This window comes from Saimiri boliviensis, chromosome 8 (genome assembly GCF_048565385.1).
Source record: "Saimiri boliviensis isolate mSaiBol1 chromosome 8, mSaiBol1.pri, whole genome shotgun sequence".
Taxonomy (NCBI): domain Eukaryota; kingdom Metazoa; phylum Chordata; class Mammalia; order Primates; family Cebidae; genus Saimiri; species Saimiri boliviensis.
This window is the reverse complement of record NC_133456.1, coordinates 106531494-106556312: the sequence shown is the minus strand read 5'-3', so window position 1 is coordinate 106556312 and position 24819 is coordinate 106531494. Positions and strand designations below refer to the sequence as shown.

Here is a 24819-nt window from a genome sequence, read left to right as displayed (position 1 = left end):
TTACCTTTCAGGTTATGGATACAGATGCACAAAATCGAACTTGGAAATACTCAACACCAAATCAAAAAAAAAAAAAAAAAAAGCCTTCCCCAAACGCTGAAAGGGTAGGGAGGCATGGTAAGTAAGACCTGTTTTCTGAGGAAACCTTAGTATTTTAGATGACAGCTGTGAATGGCACAGGCCTGGCACAGCTCTGCTTCTGGCCAGCAGACTCTGAGCACGTCTGTCTTGTGTTCCCATGGCCCCTTCTGTGCTATGCGGATAAAGAGCCACCCTCCTGTGGCTGTTGTGATTAGTAAATGAGACTACAGCTGTTACATGTCTAGCAAAACACTGGTCACAATAAATGTTAGTGCCTATAATCAAAAGTCCACGAAGGAGACATAAAGCTGGCACTACTATAAGCAAAAACGAACAACGAAGCAGAAAGTGAGACTGATCCATACAGCAAACGATGTATTCCATGAAGTTGCTTTTACGCTGAATGGTACAGAAGTGACTGACTGCTAGCAGTGCTATCGCCCATCTGGGCCCGTCAGAGAGAAAGGGGCATCGTGTAGACACAGTACCTACCTTCCAAGTTTGTAATATCTGTACTTTCATCTCTCTTCTATTCTATTAATGTACTCACTTTCCTTTCCTTCCCTGTGACTTAAAAGGGAGAAAGGAGACGGGGGCAAACCAATGAGACCTGTTTGTACCTTGACAATCGTCTTTTTCTGCCTTGCTTTATGCTGTAACGTACGCACAGTGAGCCACTTAGTGGGGCTGAGCCATGGTGCGCCCACAGTGGGTCATGTTAGAGGGGATGGCAGAGGCAGAGGGGCCTAACAGGGAAACACGGAAGTCTGGGGCTTGCATCCCAAGCCTTCCACTTAGTGATACTAACACATCCTCGCCCAAGTGCCAACCTTCATGCACCTTAGTTTCTTCATCTGTAAGATGGGGAGAAGCAGCACTAACTTCAAAAGGTTGTTGTGAGAACGAACTGAATAATGTATTTGAAAGCATTTCATAAACTTCAATTGCGGGAGGCGGGGTAGGCAGTCACTATCACAGCATGACCAGAATAGGACCACTCCCGGGAAACCAGGAGACCTGGAAGTAAGATACCAAAGTCTGTTTTCATAATGAATGCCTACACCCATGAGAAGATTGATTCTTATACAAAAAATGCTAAGGCTGATTAATGGAGTCAGGTCAATTTTAGCACCTTAGAAAATAATCACTGAGTAAACCAATGACAGCTGCCAAACTCCTTACTCTTCACTCCATTGTAGGCAGCCTACATGTAAGTGTGTGTTTTCCTTGTGCATACGCTAGGCTGCTTGAGGTTCAAGAAACTGAAATTGAGAGAGACCAAAGCGGAATAGCATTTGCCCACAGGGAAGAAAGTAGGCATGCTGGAACTGTTTGTTTCAATTCACATGTGGCAACACTTCAAACAAACCACCATCAGTGGCGCACAGATTCTAAGATGGCCCACAGTGATCCCACCTCCTGGGATTGAAGCTCATGTCATCTGCTCCTGTTACGTGTGGGCAGGACCTGTGATTTAGTTCTAACCAATAGAAATGGCAATGGCAGCCGAGCACGGTGGCTCACACCTGTAATCCCAACACTTTGGGAGGATGAGGCGGGTGGATCACCTGAGGTCAGGAGTTTGAGACCAGCCTGACTAACATGGTGAAACCCCGTCTCTGTAAAAATTAGCCCGGTGTGGTGGTGCACGCCTGTAATCCCAGATACCCAAGAGGCTGAGGCAGGAGAATTGCTTGAACCCAGGAGGCAGAGGTTGTAGTGAGCCGACATGGTGCCATTGCACTCCAGCCTGGACAACAGAGACAGATTCCCTCTCAAAAAAAAAAAAAAAAAAAAAGGAAATGGCAATCACAACTGGATGTCACTTTCATGAATCACCTGCATAAGGTTCTGACTTCCATTCTGCCAGAAGATTCTCTCTCTAGACTTTCTCTCTCACTGGCTTTGATGAACAAGCTGCCATGCTGTGAGCTACCCCATCAAGAAGCCCCTGTGTCAAAGAACTGAGGCCCTTGGGCCAACAGCCAGTGAGCGACTCACTCCTGCCAACCACAGGAGCCTGGAAATGGATCCGTCCCTGGCCAAGGTTCAGATGAGATCCCCGCCCGGGCTGACGCCTGGTGGCGGCTTTAGGAAAGACCCAGAATGCAGTGCAAGACTCAGCTCAGCTACAACCGGATTTCCAGCCCACAGATGCTGTGTGATAATAAATGTTGTTTTAGGCAGCTCGGTTGATGTTCATTCTTCACACGGCTATAGATAACTAATATACCAGTTAAGCACCAAATAAAGCCAAGTCTGGAAAGCACATTTACATTTTTTCCTAGTAAGAATAACTTTTTGTCTGGGTACAGTGGCTCACACCTGTAATCGCACTTTGGGAGGCTGAAGTAGGCACTTCACTTGAGGTCAGGAGTTTGAGACCAGCCTGGCCAACATGGTGAAACCCCATCTGTATTAAAAATAAAAAATTAGCCAGGAGTCCCTGGAGGGTGCCTGTAGTCCCAGCTACTTGGGAGGCTGAGGTGGGAGAATTGCCTGAATGTGGGAGGTGGAGGTTGTAATGAGCCAAGATCACGCCACTGTATCCCAGCTTGGGTGACAGAGCCAGACTCTGTCTCAAAAAACAAACAAACAAACAAACTACAAAAAAAAAAAAAAAAATTACAGCTTTCAACATTGAGAACTAGATAGTTTAAGATGATCATTTAATGAGACACTATTTCCTCTCCATGTGTGTCTCCTCTACACTTAATTCTTTAGTTCCAGCGCATTAAGAAATCAGCAGCCTGAACTCTTCTTCCTTCTTGCTTAATAGACCATAAATTTTCCAAATTTCAAAACTTACTTGCCTTGAGTTCAGTCTCATCCAACTACCAACGGAAGAACTTTAAGAGCCTTAGGAGAAAAGGAAAGACTGGTATTTCCAAACAAACTCCCTCCTTTCCCTAGCTCCTGAGTTCCATGAAACCTCTTTCACTCATATTCACCCCCTCACATACATGAGTCAGTTTTTAGACTCCTGCAAATAATTCTTTTCTGCATTAAAAGCTTCAGTTGTTAAAGCTTCAAAAAACTGCAAGTCATTCTTACTTACATCCGGAAGTCTGTATAGCTTCATTGTTCTCTGTAAAGTCATATTTCTACTCAAGTGAGAAAATTTCACTTCTACCAGTTTTCTGGGGTTTAGTGATCGATGCCAGTATCTGAAATACAATAAAGGTTTTAAAATCTAATTGATTTCTAACTCTACAAGTTTCACTCTTTGTCTCAGCTTGGCTGTTACAGAAGCATTTACTGAATATTTATGTTGTACTAAACAGAAGCCCTCATCCTATGTAATCATTTTATCAGTCAATTATTTTTTTTTTAGATGGAGCCTCCCTCTGTCGCCGAGGCTGGAGTGCAGTGGCTCAATCTCAGCTCACTGCAACTTCTGTCTCCCGGGTTCAAGTGATTCTCCTGCTTCACCCTCCCGAGTAGCTGCGACTATAGGCACCTGCCATGAAGCTTGGCTAATTTTTGTATTTTTAGAAGAGACGGGGTTTCACCATATTGGCCTCGCTGGTCTCAAACTCCTGACCTTGTGATCCACCTGCCTCGGCCTCCCAAAGTGCTGGGATTACAGGCATGAGTCACTGTGCCCAGCCTTTATCAGTTAATTTTTAATCTCTAAAACACATCTTGAACACCTAGTTATGTTCCTCTGGAGTTTATGACCTTTCATCTTTTTCACTAAAGAGGAATCTTAAAATTGCAAAAGAAAAATTAATCAGCTGGGCGTGATGGCTCCCAGCATTTTGGGAGGCTGAGGTGGGTAGATCACTTGAGGCCTGGAGTTCGAGACCAGCCTGGCCAACATGGTGAAACCCGTTCTCTACCAAAAATACAAAAACTAGCTGAGCGTGGTGGTGCATGCTTGTAGTCCCAGCTACTCACGAGGCTGAGGCAGGAGAATTAATTGAACCCAGGAGGCGAAGGTTGCAGTGAGCTGAGATCAAGCCATTGCACTCCAACCTGGGCAATAGAGCAAGACGGTCTCAAAATATATATATTAATCATACCAAGGTTTACAAGTGTTTAAAGACCATCACTGATTCTAAAAAAGGCAAACCAGAAAGTTTAAAAACATGAAAATAAAAACCCTAAAGTAGTAGCCTTCACTTTTACAGACTACAAACCAAAGAAAACAACTTTTTGAGCAACGAGCTTGTATTTCTTAAGTGATTCCAGCTTGGGTGCTGGGATAAAAGATCTGTATGAAAATACACCTGCAAAGTCTAGTATTCCATTTACTTAACGAATGTGATCATTTAATAGGATATGGTAATTTTAAGTTTCATGCTATTTGAGTCAATAAAAACAGTGGTTGGGGGTGTGGTGAGATAAACTCTGAGGTTTCACGAACAGGTTAGTCTTGTGGCAATCTGAGCATTTTCTCACTGAAATAACCTTTGAAAGCTCGACTAGCGCAGATGAAGTTGTAAAAACAGAGCTTAAGTTTTCTTTGAACAAACAAATACATCTGAGGCTTTTCAATGGTTGCTTATCAGACTTTCAGGACACTTTGGTGGTGCTGCAAAGGATGGCAGAAAACAGCCTTGGGGTGAAAAGAAAATGGTACAGCATTGGAATTTTCAGGTTATAACGTCCTACATTTCCCATGCAGAGACAGCACTCATCTTTCACATGGAATAGACTTAGAAATACAGACTCAGCATCATTAGCAGGAAAACGTCAAAAACTTTTTTTTTTTTTTTTTTGGCTGGGCAAGGTGGCTCACACCTGTAATCCTAGCACTTTGGGAGGCCAAGGCAGGTGGATCATCTGAGGTCAGGAGTTCAAGACCAGCCTGGCCAACATGGCGGAAACCGTGTCTCTACTAAAAATACAAAAATTGGCTGGGTAAGGTAGTGGGTGCCTGTAATCCCGGCTACTTGGGAGGCTGAGGCAGGAGAATCACTGGAACCCAGGAGGCAGAGGTTTTGGTTAGCCGAGATCATGCCACTGCATTCCAGCCTGGGCTACGGAGTAAGACTCCATCTCAAAAAAAAAAAAAGAAAAAAAATTTTTTTTAAATTATGAAGTAGCAAATGATACACCAGAAATATATCAGAAAGAATACTGAACTTGGTGATTCTAGGTGCTAGTCTCTACCCCTACTTCTAACAGAACCGTGGTGAGGCTCAACACATTTCATAAAGGGAGGACCTGAGGTAGAGATATAGTTCAGGTACCTGCACGTGGCCACTGGCTTAGGAAGAACCACTCCCGCGGTGTACACTGCCTGGAAGATCCCTTCTAGGTTCACTCTTCTGGTGATCTCTCGGATTAGCACTGGGGCTACCCGTTTCGATCTCAGTTTCTTATGAACACAAAGAAAGTTGATTTCTACCATCTTCTTCACACTAAGAAATAAAGATGTTGAAGATTAAGAGTCAAAACTAGATAAAAATGAAGAGTCAACACATTTTAAAAAATAAGATGATACCCAGGAAATATCCAAAAATTAGAATGTGGGCTGGGCACAGTGGCTCTCGCCTATAATCTCAGCCCTTTGGGAGGCCCAGGCAGGTAGTCTGCTTAAGCCCGGGAGTTTGAGACCAGACTGGGCAAAACTGAGACTCTTGTCTCTACAAAAAAAATAGAAACATTAGCCAGGCATGATGGCACATGCCTGTGGTCCCAGATACTTGGAAGGCTGAGGTGGAAGGATCGCTTGAGCCTGGGAAGTCGAGGCTACAGTGAACCATGATCACATCACTGCACTGCAGCCTGGGCAACAGTGTGAGCTCCTGTTTCAAAAAGGAAAAAAAAAAAAAAAAAAGAACATGAAAGCAATTCTTTTTTTTGAGATGGAGTTTTGCTCTGTCACCCGGGCTGGAGCGCAATGGTGCAATCTCAGCTCACTGCAGCCTACGCCGCCCAAGTTCAAATGATTCTCCTGCCTCAGCCTCTTGAGTAGCTGGGATTACAGGGACCTGCCACCATGCCCAGCTAATTTTTGTGTTTTTAGTAGAGGCAGGGTTTCACCATGTTGGCCAGGCTGGTCTTGAACTCCTGACCTCATGATCCACCTGCCTCAGCCTCCCAATGTGCTGGGATTACATGTGTGAGCCACTGCGCCCGGCTGGAAAGCCATTCTTTAACACAGTGTTTAAGAAAAATATTCTACCACTTAGACATTTCACAAATTCACACAGAAACCCTATTCCCCAGATCTCCCCAACGAAATGACTGCTACGCACGGAGGCTCCAACCCTCTTGTTCTAAATACATTTTAGGACTTTGGTCCATTATAAGTTTTCACATTAGAAGTTGGATCAGCTGGGCCTCTTTAAGCTTCCTCTCTCTCTCTCTCTCTCTCTCTCTCTTTCTCTCTAACTTTTCCTTTTTTGAGATGAGGTCTCACTATGTTGACCAGACTGGTCTCAAACTCCTGGCCTCAAGCAATCCTTCCATCTCAGCTTCCCAAAGTGCTGGGATTACAAGCGTGAACCACTACGCCCAAGCCCTCTTTCACTTTCTAAAGCTGTTTTTCCTATAATGTGTATAATTATGGTAATAACCGGGTCATCCCAGTGCAGAATCTCTTAAGATGTGGCTCTGGAGTGTGATACAAGCTGCCGGGATCCCTGAGAGGGGCCTTGACCAGACCAGAGCTGGTGCTGCTCTGAGCTACAACCAGCCTCCTAGATGTTCAAAGCCTGTTCCCGGCTCTGCTTCCAGGTACACATTTCATCACAAAATATTCCTGGAGATCAAATGCTTTTCGCAGTAAATAATTTAAACTAATATACTGCAAAGTAAAGAGACCAATTATGTATGACGTCTTTGACTTTCATAGCTGGATCTTTGACTTCTGGGCTGGAGACCCAGAGTAAAAATGCAGTGTATTCCATGGAGAGAAAGCTTTACCTCTCCTAAAAAAATTTTTAAGTAATTTTTTTTGTTTGTTTTTGAGATGGAGTCTTGCTCTGTCACTCAGGCCGGAGTGCAGTGGTATAATCTCAGCTCACTGCAACTTCTGCCTCACAGGTTCAAGTGATTCTCATGCCTCAGCCTCCCAAGTAGCTGGGATTACAGGCGCGCACCACTATGCCCAGTTAATTTTTAAATTTTGAGTAAAGATGGGGTTTTGGAATATTGGTCAGGCTGGTCTTGAACTCCTGACCTCAAGTGGTTTGCCAATCTTAACCCCCCCAAAGTGCTGGGATTATAGACGTGAGCCACCGAGCCCAGCAAAGTCTTCGTGTATTCTAATACATACGTGTGTTCATGTATAAGATTGAGAAACAGAGAAAGAAAAAAAGAAAAAGAAACCATTGTCCTTTATTTTTGTTCACAGTCCAATTTTTTTTTCTTTACTACTTAATAAACTTTATTTTTTAAAGCAGTTTTAGGTTTACAGCAAAACCAGAGTTTCCATAAAGCTTCTGTCTCCAAACATACACAACCTCCCTGACCACCAACAGCTTACTTCAGAAAATTTTTTTTTTTGAGACAGAGTTTCATTCTTGTTGTCCAGGCTGGAGTGCAATGGTGCCATCTCAGCTCACTGCAACCTCCACCTCCTGGGTTCAAGCGATTCTTCTGCTTCAGCCTCCTGAGTAGCTGGAATTACAGGTACCTACTACCATGCCCAGCTAATTTTTAAATTTTTAGTAGAGATGGGGTTTCACCATGTTGGCCAGGCTGGTCTTAAACTCCTGACCTCAGGTGATCCACCTGCCTCGGCCTCCCAAAGTGCTGGGATTACAGGCATGAGCCACTGCACCTGGCCTGCATTCAGTAATTTTTAAAGGCCTATTATAAGTGCAATTCTTGGAGAAGAAACACATAAAAACGGTATGGACAAGCTTAAACACATACCTGTCATAAATCCGAATGTTTGCTGGGATGGCGCTTATGAACCCGACCAGTTTTTTATTTGAAGACACTCTGACCCCACAGTGCCACTGCAGGAGCCAGCCTGGTGGACGCAGAGCCCTGAGATCACAGTAGAAAAGAAAACAGGCACCAGTTATTGTCCAAGAATACAGGAACAAACTCTGGAGTCCCCAGTTCAACAGCACCTATCCACCACACCTGTGACCAGTGAAACTTACCACAATAGGAACTCGGGTGAATAGTCAAATCGGAACATATTGTCATCATCTTCTACGTAATTTTCATTTAACAAGGTGTATAACTCCTTGAGCTATAAGATAAAACAAGTGTCCTATCCATGGTGCTCAGAATCAACTCAGAAGCAACCTGTGTGAAGGCGGGAGTTGAATTTAAGAGGTTTTTACTCACTCACCACTTCGGCATTACCCAAGTCTAAAGTGTCCCACATAAAACCCTGTGGCAAAGAGTACGGTTCTTGGCGAACGTTGTCTTTATCTGGTTCAATTGCACCATGAGATGTTACGACTTCATCTGAACAGGAAGAGAAAGAGAATAAAGAAAGGCAAGAAGAGAGAATATTTAATGACAAAGTATTCTAACCATCCAAAGAGGTCAGTGACATAAGCAAAATCAGACTGAGGGCCCTTGGGTTTCATATAATTTTTTTTTTTTTTTTTGAGACAGTCTCGCTTTCTTGCCCAGGCTGGAGTGCAGTGGCACAATCTTGGCTCACTGCAACCTCCACCTCCTGGGTTCAAGCAATTCTCTGTCTCAGCCTCTTGAGTAGCTGGGATCACAGGCATGCACTACCGCACCCCGGCTAATTTTGTATTTTTAATAGAGACAGGATTTCCCTGTGTTGGCCAAGGCTAGTCTTGAACTCCTGACTGCCTCAGCTTCCCAAAGTGCTAGGATAACAGGTGTGAGCCACCACGCCTGGCCTGGGTTTCATATAATCTTTAAAAAGATGCTATTACATTAAGTGCCTTTGAATTGAAATAAGAAAGCTAGGCAGTGTTGTGAAATACTTGCTGTTTCATCAATTATTTTTCTTTTCTATTTTTTTTTGAGATGGTGTCTCACTCTGTCAGCTAGGCTGGAGTGCAGTGGTGCAATCCTGGTTCACTGAAGCCTCCAACTCCTGGGCTCAAGTGATCGTCTTGCCTCAGCCTCCTGAGTGGATGGGACTAGAGGTGTACACCACAGTGCCCGGCTAATTGTTTAATTTTTTTGTAGAGATGGAGTCTCACTATGTTGCCCAAGCTGATCTCAGATTCCTGGGTTCAAGTGATCCTCCCATCTCAGCCTCCCAAGGTGCTGGGATTATAGGTGAGAACCACCTATAATGTGACATTAACTCTCTGTGTTTGTTTTTCTTTTCTTTTTTTTTTTTCAGGTGTGACTCCAGACAGGATCCAAAGAGGAGATTTCCAGTCTCTTCTCTGGGTTTTACGGAGACTTACTGTACCCTTCTGTGTTAGCCTCTTAAAGCACTGGGTCAACCTTAAAAGGGCACAGGAAAGGGCATGGGTTTGTCTGTTGTTGTTCATCCAGCTTTGTTTCTGGGGAATAAAAAACGAAAGCAGAAAAGCGTACCTAGTTTAGGTACTGGTTGTGTGTCCCAAAACTGGTATCTGTGCTTTGCAGCCTCGTCAATGTTCCTGGCTGGGCCCTGGCATGCGGATAGCAGCTCCATTGCTCTCTGGATGTCCTGCAACTTCTGCATTGGAACACTGGGATTCTACGACAGCAAAGACAGACACACAGAACGTGAGAGAGCGGCCACTGATCTTAAACTCGGCAAATGCACGCAGATGTGCCTCAGAGACTACAATCCCTAAACACTAACGATCCTCCTCCAAGCCCGGTCAAGGCCATGGGCTTGCCTGTTACACATGAAAATAGAAGCAAAACTTCTGCTAAGGGTAACAGTTGTAGAGTTTCAGTGGGGCTCTGGCAGCTGGGGGAATCTAAATTGAAGCATGCATTGCTTCAGTTTCCCATCCATCTACAAATGGTCCCCAAAATTACTCCTCTGGGGGAGACGTGCAATGCATGCATTACTGTCATCCAGCAGCCCGGCAGCCACGAGACTTGGAGGCACTGTCAGGGTAAATGCTCTGCAGAAGCAATGAGGGGATGAGGGAAAGAATTTCTAGAATGGAAACACAGAAGAGAAGAGAGGGGAGGGGAGAGGAGGAGAACAGGGGAGGAGAGGGGAGGGGAGGGGAAGGGAACGGGGAGGGGAGGGGAAGGGAAAAGGGAAGGGGAGGGGCAAAGGGGAGATTGTAGTGAGCTGAGACAGCACCATTGCACTCCAGCCTGGGCAATAAGAGTGAGACTCTGTCTCAAAAAAAAAAGAAAAAAGAAAGAAAAAGAAAGATGGAAGGAAGGAAGCCAGGCAGGCAGGCAGGCAGGTGGGCAGGCAGGCAGGCAGGCAGGCAGGCAGAAGGCAGGGGAGAGAGAGAAGGGGTGGGGGAGGGAGGGAGAGAGAAGGGGAGGGTGGGGGAAGGAGGGAGGAGGAAGAAAAGAAGGAAGGGAGGAGGGATGGAGAGAAGAGGGAGGGAGGAAGGGAGGAAGTCAGAGGGAGGAAGGGAGGGAGGGAGGGAGGGACGGAGGGAGGGAGGGAGGGAGATTTGAACCCAGTGCTGAACTGGGCTGAAAATGATCAAGAAAGGAAATCTCTAACCATGCCCCTTCCTCCTGGCCACACACACCCTGCCCTTCTCCTGACCCTCCTGATCCTCTGGAGACAATCTCTCCCACCAGAAGGATGAGCAATTTCCTCTGTACTTCAGATCCTGGACAACCATAGCCTGTCGTTCCCAACCCAAGTGTTGGAAACTGGACTACCTTTTAGGTAAAGCAGCACCTTTAAATTCTAAAGTTCCTTTCTGAAAGCCAATACTCCTGCAGCCTCTTGAAGATTCCCCAGTTCTTTTTTTTTTTTTTTTTTAACTCCTCGAATAATGTAATAATATATGGAACATAAGACTATTTGAAATGAGAGGGCAGTGCAGAGGACTGAATATGGAAATCAATGACTTTTTTCAATATGTCAAATTACTGAGACATTGTAGAACGTTGATACCATGGAAAGAATATTCTTCGCTGTGATTCAGAAAGTGGTTAGAAGTTTCAGAATCCTTTGGTTTTGCTGTATGTCAACACAGGGTGGACACTGTGGAAAGGTACAATCAACCCTTAGAAGTTTATAAACAGCAACTCTGGACTTCTGCTCACTTGGAATCTGAAATCTGTGGTCTGGAGCAAATAATTTTACCCTGAAAGCTTACTCGTCTTACACAGCACAGAACAGGGTTTGTTTCATACAAACACTGTCCAGAACCCTAGGGAAACAAAGTTCTGAAGTCTAACTGGAGGCAGGTGAAAGTCTTCTTGTCTCTGCTTGGAAGTCTAACAGCACAATCCAAAATGGCCACAGTTTTTGTAAGCTGTTTATCTTACATTTGATTAACACCAAAATCATAAAGGTCCTACCTTAATGACACATACAAATTTCACAAAATACTTTTCCTGTTCTCCTTATTACATTTTTGAATGACTTCTTTTCCTTCGGTGTCTTTTAAGTCTCCAACATTAAAAGGAGCAAATTTCTAGCAAAATGAAATTCATGTGTTTCTGAACTCCAACAACACATCTATTAGAAGTCCTTACAATTCAGACCACCATAGTTCAACTAATAATGGTTAACTGTGCCTTAGTTTAGCTTAAATTGGCAAAGTTGAGGCCAATCTTACAACAATATATCTACAATGACTATAATTGAATGTCATGGTCATTTTTCTTTCTTGATTTTTTTTCCCTTGATTTCTTTCCTGATTTCTGAGTTAAATCTTCTAACACTAATATATCAAACAAACAATTTTGCAACAGGCATGGCTCAGCACCTTTGTTCCATGTGACACAATGGCCAAAATGACCAACTCCATGAGGGAGACTTCAGAGTGGCTATCTTCTCTCTGCCTAATGAGCTCATCAGGTTGGCCAGCACTGTCTACATGAAACTTCCATTTGTGAACTATTGATATCCCAATGCTCACTATTTAAGTGCTTTCTTTCTTCTTTTCTTTTTTTTTTGAGATAGAATCTTGCTCTGTCACCCAGGCTGGAATGTGGTGGCATGATCTTGGCTCACTGCAACCTCCCAGGTTCGAGCAATTCTCCTGCCTCAACTACCTGAGTAGCTGGGATTACAGGCATGTGCCACCATGCCTGGCTAATTGTTGTTGTTTTTTTTTTGAAACGGAGTTTCGTTCTTGTTACCCAGGCTGGAGCACAATGGCGCCATCTCGGCTCACCGCAACCTCCGCCTCCTGGGTTCAGGCAATTCTCCTGCCTCAGCCTCCTGAGTAGCTGGGATTACAGGCACGTGCCACCATGCCCAGCTAATGTTTCGTATTTTTAGTAGAGACGGGGTTTCACCATGTTGGCCAGGCTGGTCTTGAACTCCTGACCTCAAGTGATCTGCCCACCTCTGCCTCCAAAAATGCAGTGATTACAGGCGTGAACTACCACATACGGCCCTACTGAAATGCTTTCTGAAAGTAGATGCAAATAAACAAAATTTCCAAACCCACGGGGACAAAGCAGTAAGAATGACTCAGCTATGATCATTTCTTCTGTCCATTCACCTCCCGTAGTAGCACCCCCTGGGGAAGAATGAGTGTGCGTTAGGCCAGGTGAGAGGAACAACTGCCCTACGTTAACTTCCCACGATTGCACTCCCATGTAAGAGGCAGGTCTATTCTCTTTTTCTTCCACACGTGTTCTCTGTGGCATACTAACCATCAACTACACTCTTTACCCATTAATTTTCCAAATGTAATACTTTGGAAAAAATATTCAAGTTTTATAACACAAAGAAGCCTATAAGAATCCAGACAAATACGGTTTTTATTTTTTTCCTGTGTGTAGACCAGAATATTCTGTAACACAGTCCGCTGTAATTTACAGTGCTATCTAGAGCTGGCATAAACTTAAAGGAAAAGAGCCCCAGATTTTTAAAATGCAATGGAGAAAATCCCATCTTAAGATACTACTGACTTGCTCCTAATTAAGAAAGGAAATTCCCTACTGTGATGGTTGATACTGAGTGTCAACTTCATTGAATTGAAGGATGCAAAGTACTGATCCTGGGTGTTTCTGTGAGGGTGTTGACTGAATTGAAGGATGCAAAAATACTGATCCTGGGTGTTTCTGTGAAGGTATTGATTGAATTGAAGGATGCGAAGTACTGATCCTGGGTGTTTCTGTTACCAAAGGAGATTGACATTTGAGTCTGAGGGCTGGGAAAGGCAGACCCACCCTTAATCCAGGTGTGCACCATCTAATCAGCTGCCAGCGCAGGCAGGACATAAAGCAGACAGAAAAATGTGGAAAGAGAGACCGGCCTAGCCTCCCAGCCTACGTCTTTCTCCCGTGCTGGATGCTTCCTGCCCTCAAACATTAGACTCCAAGTTCTTCAGTTTTGGGACTCGGACTGGCTCTCCTTGCTCCTCAGCCTGCAGACGGCCTATTGTGGGACCTTGTGGTCATGTAAGCTAACACTTAATAAACTCTCATATATATTCCATTAGTTCTGTCTCTCTAGAGAACCCTGACTAATACACCTACCGTGTGCCAAGAGATCCCCACTGCCTTCCTTGGCTCTAGTTTCTTATAAGTGACCAGAGAGAGGGGAAAGGCTCACAATTTCTAGATATGGAAGGGATGGGCAGAGACTGATGGTGATGCTGGAAGCAACAGGAGATGTCCACACTGCAGGTCAGGGACGCCATGTTTATCTGACGAAACAACGTTTAGAAACGGGAAGGGTATTTCACAAGCTTCTGGTGGTGTCCGCTATGAGTTACCTTGGAAAACTGTATCTAGTGGGTAGAACATTTATTACCTGAGAACCAAGCTGAAAGCTAGGGAGGAAGATTTCATTTTCTTCTCACCCTGCAGTCAGCCAGGGAAAAAGTGGGGCAAGTCATTTTCCTTCTCGGTGATTCCTGGTCCTTTTGTGTAAAACAGGGAACAACAACAACGAAACTACCTGCAGGGCTCACGTCATGGGACACAACAGAAACTCTGCATGAGAAAAAGGGAAATCCACAAAGCCTGCGGAATGGTAATAACTACCATATATATATATATATATATATATATATATATATATATATATGCGCTGTTTTAGAATGTAAAAACTCTTGAATGAAAATGATCGAACTGGAACCTCAAGATCCAGCTGCGAGTAGAGAGAAGATAAAGGAACGGCTGAAGGGGGCACAACACCCGAGCAAAGGCACATAGCTAGTGAGCCAGGGGGCAGAGATCAAGCTCATGGTCTCAGAAGTCACCTCTTGTGCTGTTTCCACAACACTACATGCTACTCACATTTATTTATTTGGAGACACCTCTCACTCTGTCGCCCAGGCTACAGTGCAGTGGCGTGATCTTGGCTCACTGCAACCTCCACCTCCCAGGCTCAAGCTATCCTCCCACCTCAACCTCCCAAGTAGCTAGGACTGCAGGTTCATGCCACCGCGCCTAACTAACTTTTTGTATTTTTAGTAGAGACAGGATTTCACCATTTTGCCCGGGCAAGTCTTGAACTCCTGGGCTCAAGTGATCCACCTGCCTCGGCCTCCCATAGTATTGGGACTACAGGCATGAGCCATCATGCCTAGCCTACTCATAATCATTTATTTGTAGGTACAATCATCAAAATCATCTCTGTTTTGTGATATTTCTAATTCTACCCCTTTTCTTTCTTTCTTTTTTAAGCCAGGGTCTCTCGCTGTTGTCCAGCATGCAGTGTAGTGGCATAACTGTAACGCACTGCAGCCTTGAACTTCTGAGCTCAAGGAATCCTCCCACCTCAGCCTCTCAAACTGCTGGGACTACAGGCGTGAGCTGCCATGCCCGGCTGATTCTACCCTTTTCACTGTGAGTTTCTTGCATCAAGAGGGCTTTGTGTTTCCCAGAGGCCCAGCACACCAGGTGCTGGGGGGTTGGCTCCACAGACAGGGGTGCCTGCCATCTGCGCCACCAGACAGACACCCATGCAGTACAACCGACCCTCTTCTTGGCCAGCCATCTGCCAGTGTGGGGCCCAGCTGGACAACTTCTGGTTTGGTCTAAACTAGGAGAATGTGAGGAACTATTTCCCACCCTTGGCACGAGAATGAAGAGCGACCGCCGCAAACTGCTTTGATTCAAAGTCAACGAGAGACTTACCCACGGCCGCTCCCGCTGAGATCTGCTGCCAGATGGTGTTGTGCTATTCAGGTAATTAGACAGACACCCAGAAAAATTACAATGTGAATATCTTCTGAACTAAAAGTAACCAAATATTAAAGTGCAATTTCAAAAAACCCTAACAACTCACATTGAGACTTTCTTCTAAAACAACAATCTAAATACAAATTCACTGAGAAAAGGGAAAAAACACGGCAGGTATCAACACACACAGAAAAGCACAGTGTACCCCTTCATTATTTGGGTGCCAAAGTCTGTTTTAAGGAGGCTGTCAAGAGCTTCCAGTTACTAGTGCTATTCAACACACAGTCACAACAAAGTCCCTACACATCTGATCCAGCGGGGCGCTAAGCTGCGTAAACCCACTCATATGCACGAGAAACCACAAAGGGGGAAAAAATAAAACAGAGCTCTCACTTTCGAAGGCTGCTGAATTTTAATCTCCTGGGAATCAGACGCCGAGTCTGACTTGGTGCCTCCAGAATTTGGTTTCTCCTTTTTTCTCTTCTGCTTCTTCTTTTTCTTTTTGGCTCCCAAATACCCTCCAGGACTTCTGCGGAAAATGCAAAGATGGTGAAACCAACCAACAAATGAAAATCATTAAATGAAATTGATTGGCATACAAGTAATCATTTTGCAAAAAACATATTATATGCAGTGGAAAATAACTGTGTTCGGATGTAAGTGAGAAATAAAAGGTAGTCGAGTTAAGGCATTAACAGGCAACGCAGAAGAATCTCGGTCCCCGCTCAGTCACCCTGCAGGTGCTTACATGTTGCCGAAGCAGGAAGACTGAAGAGAAAAACCACATTTTATAACTGAAGTAAAATTGTTTCCACAGTTATCACTACTCTCCTAATCTACTTTTAAGTCAGCTTTCTGGAGGAGAGATACATGATATAAAAAACTCCATTGTAAAGATCTCTTGGGTACAACAAAACACTAATCTTGAAGCAATAGAACTAAGCAAACTGCTTTTCTACAGAGGAGGAAATGTTTCCTGATACAGATTTTTACTAGGAGAGCTAATAATGAAAAGCTCTAAGTGTGTAGCTACAGAGAGAAACCCTGTCTCAAACAAACAAAATACAAAGTGCTAGTTTTGCTATTCAACATCTAGGTTATAAAGGAACTTTTCTTTCTACTGGTTATTCATATTTTACAGTAATGAACTTTTCTATTGATTGATTGATTGATTGAGATGGGGTTTCACCATATTGGCCAGGCTGGTCTTGAACTCCTGACCTCATGATCCACCCGCCTTGGCCTCCCAAAGTGCTGGGATTACAGGCATGTGCCACTGCGCCCAGCAGTAATGAACTTTTCAATTTAAAATGGATAATTCCTCTGTAAAGTCCAAATATGAAAGGCATGTGCAATAGTGAGAAAAACTGTTTAAGAACTAATCACTTTGTTGGGGACAGTGGCTCGTGCCTGTAATCCTAGCACTTTGGGAGGCTGTGGCGGGTGGATAGCTTGAGCCCAGGAGTTCAAGACCAGCCTGGGTAGTTAAGGGGAAAACTAGCCTCTAGCAAAAAACAAAACAAAACCGACCCGAAATAAAAAATTGCCAGGTGTGGTGGTATGCCCCTGTAGTCCCAGCTACTCAGGAGGCTGAGGTGGGAGGATAGCTTGAGCCTGGGAGGCAGAGGTTGCAGTGAGCCAAGATTGTGCCACTGCACGCTAGCATGGGCAACAGAGCTGAGGAAAAAGAAAAAAGAACTAAGCCCTTGAGGTACAGATTCATATTTCTACCCTAATTCTAAAATAGAAAAGAGTGCTTATTTTTGGAGATACATTAAGACCTTGTCAAGCAGTACCCTAGGGGTCTAAAAATAGTAAGGCTTTCCCACCTCACAATGAGCAGTTTATTTTCATCAATAGAATCAAATGTGCACCATCATGATGTTTATATTTAAAATTTAAAGCCATCTAGTGGCCAAGGACACTCATCAATATCTAACTAGCAATCAGGCTTAAACAAACAATTCACAGCTAGGTACGGGAGCTAGAAACACACCGTAGATACATTCGCTTTTGTCTGTTCTTTGGTTTGGGAGTAGGACTGTTTTAGGCTTTCCTCTCTAATGTTCTTACTGTGGGCACCCTTTGACACCCTGTAAATTGGTGAATCTGTTGTACTGTTACAGTGTGATTTATGTATGCATTTGGATGTGCTACTTAAGAAGTCTATTCATAATTGCACCCCTAAGGTCTCCAATGCCTCACACCAGTACATACTGATATAAATGCTTGTGGAATGAATAAACAGGTACGTCCGGCTCTAGAGGTGGCAACATTACATATTCCCAGGCCATAAAATACTTCCGAAAGCTACCATTATCCCAGCCTCAATGATAAAGCCTACTGCAACTTACCATCAAGTATTTATGGAACATATACTACGTGTTCAGCATTACCTTGGAGCCAGAGGCTGGGTGGGAAGGACCAAAATCATGGTGGAGACGCCCGTGACTTCACAACCCAGGCAATCATCCCTTCCCAACCTCTACCCTTTATTCTAACGATGCTGGCTGTGGCTTTCTAGAAACCACCAGGAGCCTGGAACTTCATAGCTCTTCTGTGTAATACTTCCATCTTAAAATATCTCCAAATTTCCAGGAAGCTTGGTTACAGAGAGATACAGAATAAGAGGCAGTGACTGCTAAGGATGCTTTAAGGTATATGCCTATCCAACTGGATTGAAAATATTTTTGTCCTGAGTGTAGGTTAATTTTCTCAGCCAGGCATGGTGGCTCACGCCTGTAATCCCAGCACTTCGGGGAGCCAAGGCGGAAGCCCTGCTTGAGCATAGAAGGATAACTTAAGACCAGCCTGAGCAACATAGTGAGACCCTGTCCCTATAAAAATTAAAAAATTAGCTGGGCATGGTGGTGTGCGCCTGTGGTCCCAGCTACTTGGGAGGCTTAGGTGGGAGGATCACTTGAGACTGGGAGGCTGCAGTGAGCCATGATCATGCCACTGCACTCCAGCCTGGGCAACAGAATGAGACCCTGTCTCAAAAAAAACAACAACAATATTCTCTACAACAGATAAAAACAAACTCGTAGAAACTTGAGTGGATCTAGAGACATTTTAAAAATTAAAACATGAGACTATTTCTCCAACTATTTCCCCAATTCCTTAGTAAGTTTATATCGCCTATTCCATAACTTATAAGATTTGATCAGTGAGGTTTCCTGTTAATTACATTTTGCGAGTTAACTGATGCTACACACAACTTTTTTTTCCCCTTCCAAATGATGTTGCTAAAATTTATTTTCTTATTTTGGCATAATGAAGAAAGTGTCATCATTTTTGCTTACTCTAGTTCAGCAAGAGTTTTTCTTTCTCTCTCTTTCATCTGAACTTTAAATTGACAGGGAGCTATAGAAATGGACACTAAGTTGATCATCCCAGCCTCCAAATTCCCTGGCATATCTAATCATATTTACACAACGATGAGAAGCAGAGCCTCCCAGCCCTTCAGTGAGGAAGAGCTATTTTTCCATTTCCAGAGGCCATGAAGGAAACAAGAATTTGGGAATAAGAGCCGACCAGTGCACTGCTTGATATTCATGAGGACAATTTTAATCAAAAAGAACTAGTCGCCAGGCGCGGTGGCTCACGCCTGTAATCCCAGCACTTTGGGAGGCCGAGGCGCGTGGATCACGAGGTCGAGAGATCGAGACCATCCTGGTCAACGTGGTGAAACCCTGTCTCTACTAAAAATACAAAAAATCAGCTGGGCATGGTGGCGCGTGCCTGTAATCCCAGCTACTCAAGAGGCTGAGGCAGGAGAATTGCCTGAACCAAGGAGGTGGAGGTTGCGGTGAGCCGAGATCGTGCTATTGCACTCCAGCCTGGGTAACAAGAGGGAAACTCCGTCTCAAAAAAACAAAAACAAAAAAGAACTAGTCAGTGTCTGCAAAGATGGAGAGACACTGGAACCTTCATACAGTGTTGACGGGAATGGAAAATGGGGCAGCTGCTTTGGAAAACAGCTGACAGTTCCTCAAAACACTGAACACAGATTCCCTGTATAACCTAGCCATTACACTCAGAAGTACATAACCAAGAGAAGTGAAAACTGAGGTCCACACAGAAACTTGTTCACAAACACTCATAGCAGCATCATTCATAACAGCCAAAAAGTGGAAATAACACAAATGTTCATCCTCTGATGAATGGAGACAGGAAATGTGGCCCATCTATAGTATGGATTATGCAGCAATAAAAAAAATGAAGCACCAATGAACACCGCAACATGACTGCACGCACCTTCAAAACACTAAGTGAAAGATACCAGTTGCCAAGGACTATGTATTGCATAATTCCGTGTCTATAAAATGCACTGATGGGCAAATCCAAAGAAACAGAAGGTGAGTGGTGGTCAGTGGCTGGGAAGATGGCGGGTTTGGGCATGATGATTAAGGGATGTGGGTTTATTTTGAGGGTGATGCAACTGTTCTAAAATTGATTGTAATGATGGGTGCACAACTCTGTGAATATACTAAAAGCCGCTGAATGGTATGCTTTACTATTTTTATTTTTTGAGACATTCTCACTTTGTCACCCAGGCTGGAGTGCAGTGGTGCTATCTCAGCTCACTGCACCCTCTGCCTCCTGGGTTCAAGTGATTTTCCTGCCTCAGCCTCCCAAGTATCTAGGATTACAGGCATGCGCCACCAAGTCCAGCTAATTTTTGTATTTTTAGTAGAGACAGGGTTTCACCATGTTGGCCAGGCTGATGTCAAACTCCTGACCTCATGTGTTCAACCCACCTCAGCCTCACAAAAGTGTTGGGATTACAGGCGCCAGCCACCATGTCCAGACCGAAGGGTACACTTTAAACCAGTGAATGGAATTATATGTTAATTATATCAAGTGAAACAAAAGTGTTGACAGGTGACACTCCTGTCCCTGGGAGTGACAGGATGATATTATGGCCAGAGCAGATCAGTAGTCAGTTGTGGCTACTTAGCCAGGGGTCTGCATCCCACAGGAATCCAGGGACTCTGGAGGGACGCACATGACAGGAGATGCCATCATGCCCGTGTGGGAGATTTTTTTTTTTTCCTTATTAAACTTTTTTAATGGGTCTCAAAATTCTGTGATAAATTTTTGGTCAAGTTGTTTCCATTAAAGTACTGATTTTAAAAACTAATAACTTAAAACTGCCACAAGCAAAAAAGAAAACCAAAGTGGTCCACAAAACATTCTCCTTTCCTTCTGAAGGTTTTATGATGCATTGTTATCATTAACCAGTCTTTTACTACTAAACTTAAATGGCCAATTGAAACAAACAGTTCTGAGACCGTTCTTCCTTCACCACTGATTAAGACTGAGGTGGCAGGTATTAGGGATAATATTCATTATCCCTATCTGAGCGGGCTTCCAGATACTGAAGGAAAATCCATGCCCAAGAGAAGACTCTCCCTGGAAATCGAATGAAGAAAGACTGATTCAGACTCCTAATGCTCGAGGCTGATTACCGAGTCACGGAAATTCAGCCCTGCATATCATGGCCCTTTTATAAAGATTCCTTGGTCTTCAGGAACACAAGTCCCACCTTCCTCTTCCCCAGGGCTTCAAGTGAAAGGTTCACAAAGAAAAGGCTCTCAGCGTTGCCACCTCTGAAAGCCCAGACACTTCAGCCTTTGTCTAGAGGGAATCAGTGGCATGTTCAGACCTCAGGTGGAAACGATTACATTCCTTCTCAGCCATGAAATGGCAAATACTCAACGAGCACATGCAGCAAATCTCTTCCAAGAGTATTCATGGAAACTACAGACAAGACTTATTGGGACAGCCAATGTAATAGAGCCATGGAAACACTTTACAGGTGGTCCAGGATGATACCCACAAAACCCATCGTTCCTCCCTCTGGACTCACAGCTGGACAGCACTTCCTAGTGGCCTTGTGACCAGGTGTGGCCGCCGACTGAGTTCCAGCCAGCAGGAGGGATGTGTGCCGCTTCCTGCTGCTCAGAAACTCTCGTGGGAGGCTTCTCTAAGCCCTTCCTGTCCTTTGTGCTGACTGGATGCAGACATGGGTGAGACCCTCGAGGATGGCAGAGCCACACGATGGCACAGTCTGGACCCTGGATGACAATGAAGGAGAGTTCCCTCATCATCTGTCAGAACATGTGCCCAGGACTGGTACATGGATGACAGGAAAACTTCCGCTCCGTTGTGCAATCACATGTTAGGGTCTATTTACTACAGCAGCACAGCCTAATGTAACTAACACACCGATCTTTCTTTTTCTTGTACCTTAAGTTCTTGGGTACATGTGCAGAACATGTAGGTTTGTTACATAGGTAATACACGTGCTAACACATCAATCTTAAAGACTGACGTTGGGCTGGGCACTGTGGCTCACGCCTGTAATCTCAGCCCTTTGGGAAGCCAAGAAGGGATGATTGCTTGATCCCAGGAGTTCAAGACCAGCCTGGGCAACATAGAAAGACCCCACCTCTACAAAAAATTCAAATTAGCCAGGTATGGTGACACGTGTCTGTAATCCCAATTATCTGGGAGGCTGAAGAGGGAGGATCACCTGAGCCCAGGAGGTCAAAGTTGCAGTGAGCTATGATTGTGCCACTGAATTGCAGCTGAGCAACAAAGAAAGATCCTCTCTCTCAAAAAATAAAAATAAATAGTGACATCAAAGAAGCTCAAATTTTGGTATGTGAATTCCAAAGACAAAAAGTGATTTTAGATTTTATCAGGCACCACCAGAGAGATAACTTAACTGCCTCCCCTCCGCTGTGAAACAGAAGAAACATTAGTAGTTTGAGACTAATTATTCTACAAATATTTCCCCCATGATTTCCAAGCTCCTGCATAGAAGATGGCGGGAATATAGCTGACCGTAATCTTCTGCCTTGTATTTTCATCCGTTTTTGAAATGGTGTCTAACAGTCACAATACCTTCGTAAGGAAAACTTTATTAAAATACAACAGAACTGAAGAACAGATAAGCAGGTCCATGAAACGCAACAGATGTGTCAGTAACAATCCATGATACTAAAGAAACTTGAAATATAATAAAGATCACATCATCAATCAGTAGTGAAAAAAGCTTTTTCATACATACCATCAGAAGAACCGAATTCCCATATGCAGAAAAATAAAATTAGTTTGCTACATCCCCCAATATGAAGAAAACAATCCAAATGAGTGAAAGACCCAAACTTGGAAAATGAAACCTTAAAACTGAAGGTGGTGATGTTTGTCTGTCACTGATGTAGACAGTTCACATCTGTCTAAAGCCTAGAACAGTGTCTGACACATAGTAGATGCTCAAGTAAACATCTTTCAAATGAACAAGTGAAAGAATTAAACGGTAACTTCAAAATGCCAGTAAAGAAAATAATCACTCCAACAAGGACTCAAAAGCACAAACCAGGAAAGATAACAATTTTTTACTACTACAAAGTTAAACATTTCACGGTACTACACCAAAGTTAAACATTTCACGATAAAGTGATTACAAAAAAATTTCCATTACAGAATAAGGTTAGACATTTATAACACAAATGAGAAAGTATTACTAGTCAGAATATATACAAAGCTCTTTTCTCCTTCACATTTAATCTACAGGATGGTATAGAAAGACAGTCTTATATTCTGGCCAGGACTGCAGGCATTAGCTAGAGTTTCACTACCTGGGTGTAATCCTGAATCCACAAGTTCCTAGCTGTATGACTTTGAGTTTAGTACTTAACCCCTCTGTGCTTCAGTTTCTGTAGCTGTAAAAGGATGATGTTTTCAATAAACAGTATTAGGCCAGGCGTGGTGGCTCCTGTCTGTAATACCAGCACTTTGGGAGAACAAGGCAGGAGGACTGCTTGAGTCCAGGAGTTCGAGACCAGCCTGAGCAACACGGCAAGACCTCATCTTTACAAAAAATAAAAAATTGGCTGGGAAGGGTGGTGTGTGCCTCTGGTCCCAGCTACTTGGGAGGCTGAGGTGGGAGAATCACTTGAGCCCAGAAGTTTGAGGCTGCCGTAAGCTGTGATTATGTCACTACACTCAGCCTGGGCAACAGAGTGAGACCCTGTCTCAAATAAATAAATAGTATTGAAAAAATCTGAGGATAAAATGAGACATACATATAAGAATTAAGTACAGTAGCTGGCACACAGAGATTGTATTATTTGTCTCTAACTAGAACAGAAGATCCATAAACCAGTGTTTTTCATTGTATCCCTGGCACCTAAAATAGTGTCTTACATATAAAAGATCTTCAATAAGTATTTACTAGATGAATGAGAAATCAAATTTTAAAAATCAATAAGAAAAAGACAGAAGACTGACAGAAGAATGGGCTGCGGATATGAATAAGCACTTCACAAAAGAGGCAGCCTTAACAGCCAATAAGCTTATGAAAACATGCTCAACTTTGCCCACTGATTTGGCAAACATTTTAAAGTCTAAGAATATCAGAAGAATGTGAGGAAAGGGAACACTCATATGCTGTTGGTAAAATGTAAACTGAAACAATCACTTCGTAGAGCAGTCTGGTATTGCCATCGTCACTGCCGCCGCTGCCGCCACCACCACCATCATCACCCGTCATCATATCATTACTACCATCATCATTATCATAATCACCACTGTCGCCACCATTGCCACTACCACTGCCATCACTGCCACCATGATCACCATCGCCATCATCATCATCACTGAGAGGGGAGACCCCCTTGCCTCCTTCTATTTTACCTCCTCCCTCCCCAACTTCCAGATGGGAAGGAGGGTGAAGAAGAACAAGAAAAAAAAAATGAAATAAAATACCAAAGAGCTGGGAAAATGACTCCCTCTTTAGTTCCCAGCGTCTCTGCTATCTGTTAACCTTAAGAGAGCTGCAAATGAATGTTATCTCCGCCAGCTGGAGCCCGGCACTGGGTCACGCCCCCACGTCTCCATGGACCAGGAAACACCTCCACCAACAAACAGCTTGCGCTCACACTGCATATGAATTAGCACATCAATGAAGCCAAAAGATGGTAAGGTTGGACGTCCAGCAAACGGACAATGACAGAGTTCCACCTCAGTTTCCCCTTTGGCATAGTAAGCCTATAAAAGGGGAGAGAAGCTGCAGCTTGGGGAGCTCAGTGAATGAGGCTGTAGCCCCCTGCAGCTCTCAGCCAGATAAAAAGCCACTTCCTTCTTCAGTTAGGTGTTTGAGAGGTTTGTTCCCTGCAATTCCTGTTTCATCACCACATCATCAGCACCATCACTATCATCACCACCACTACCGCCATCACCACCATCATCACAATCATCAAATCATTACTACCATCATCACCAGTATCATCACTATCAGCACTACCATCACTGCCACCATCATCACCATCATCATCACCATCATCACCATCATCATCGTCACCATCACTATTATCACCACTACCACCATCATTATCACCATCAGCATTATCACCATCATCATCATAATCACCATCATATCATTACTACCATTATAACCATTATCATCATCACCACCATCACCACTACCATTGTCATCACCATCACTGCCAACATGATCACCATCACCATCACTATCACCACCTCTGCCATCACCACCACCACTGCCATCACCACCATCACCATCAC

General features: G+C 43.9%; 1 protein-coding gene and 1 non-coding gene across 6 annotated transcripts in view; both read right to left on the bottom strand.

The window, feature by feature from the left end:
- NMT2 (N-myristoyltransferase 2) overlaps positions 1–24819 on the bottom strand; it is a 60166-nt gene that overhangs the window by 16971 nt on the left and 18376 nt on the right. For 3 of the 5 annotated variants that reach the window (XM_074404990.1, XM_039478579.2, XM_039478576.2), the window contains exons 2-8: positions 15616–15751; positions 9529–9673; positions 8345–8463; positions 8151–8242; positions 7915–8031; positions 5280–5450; positions 3140–3248 (exon numbers count right to left, since the gene is read on the bottom strand). In XM_074404990.1, coding sequence (XP_074261091.1) covers positions 3140–3248; positions 5280–5450; positions 7915–8031; positions 8151–8242; positions 8345–8463; positions 9529–9673; positions 15616–15751 — 889 coding nt within the window. Of the gene's footprint in view, positions 1–3139; positions 3249–5279; positions 5451–7914; positions 8032–8150; positions 8243–8344; positions 8464–9528; positions 9674–15177; positions 15221–15615; positions 15752–24819 lie in introns of all 5 variants that reach the window. The other 2 variants (XM_039478577.2, XM_074404991.1) reach the window with 2 other exon arrangements.
- LOC120367661 (small nucleolar RNA SNORA26) lies at positions 9327–9448 on the bottom strand. The gene has a single exon (XR_005581985.1). It is a non-coding gene; the product is annotated as a small nucleolar RNA SNORA26 (small nucleolar RNA).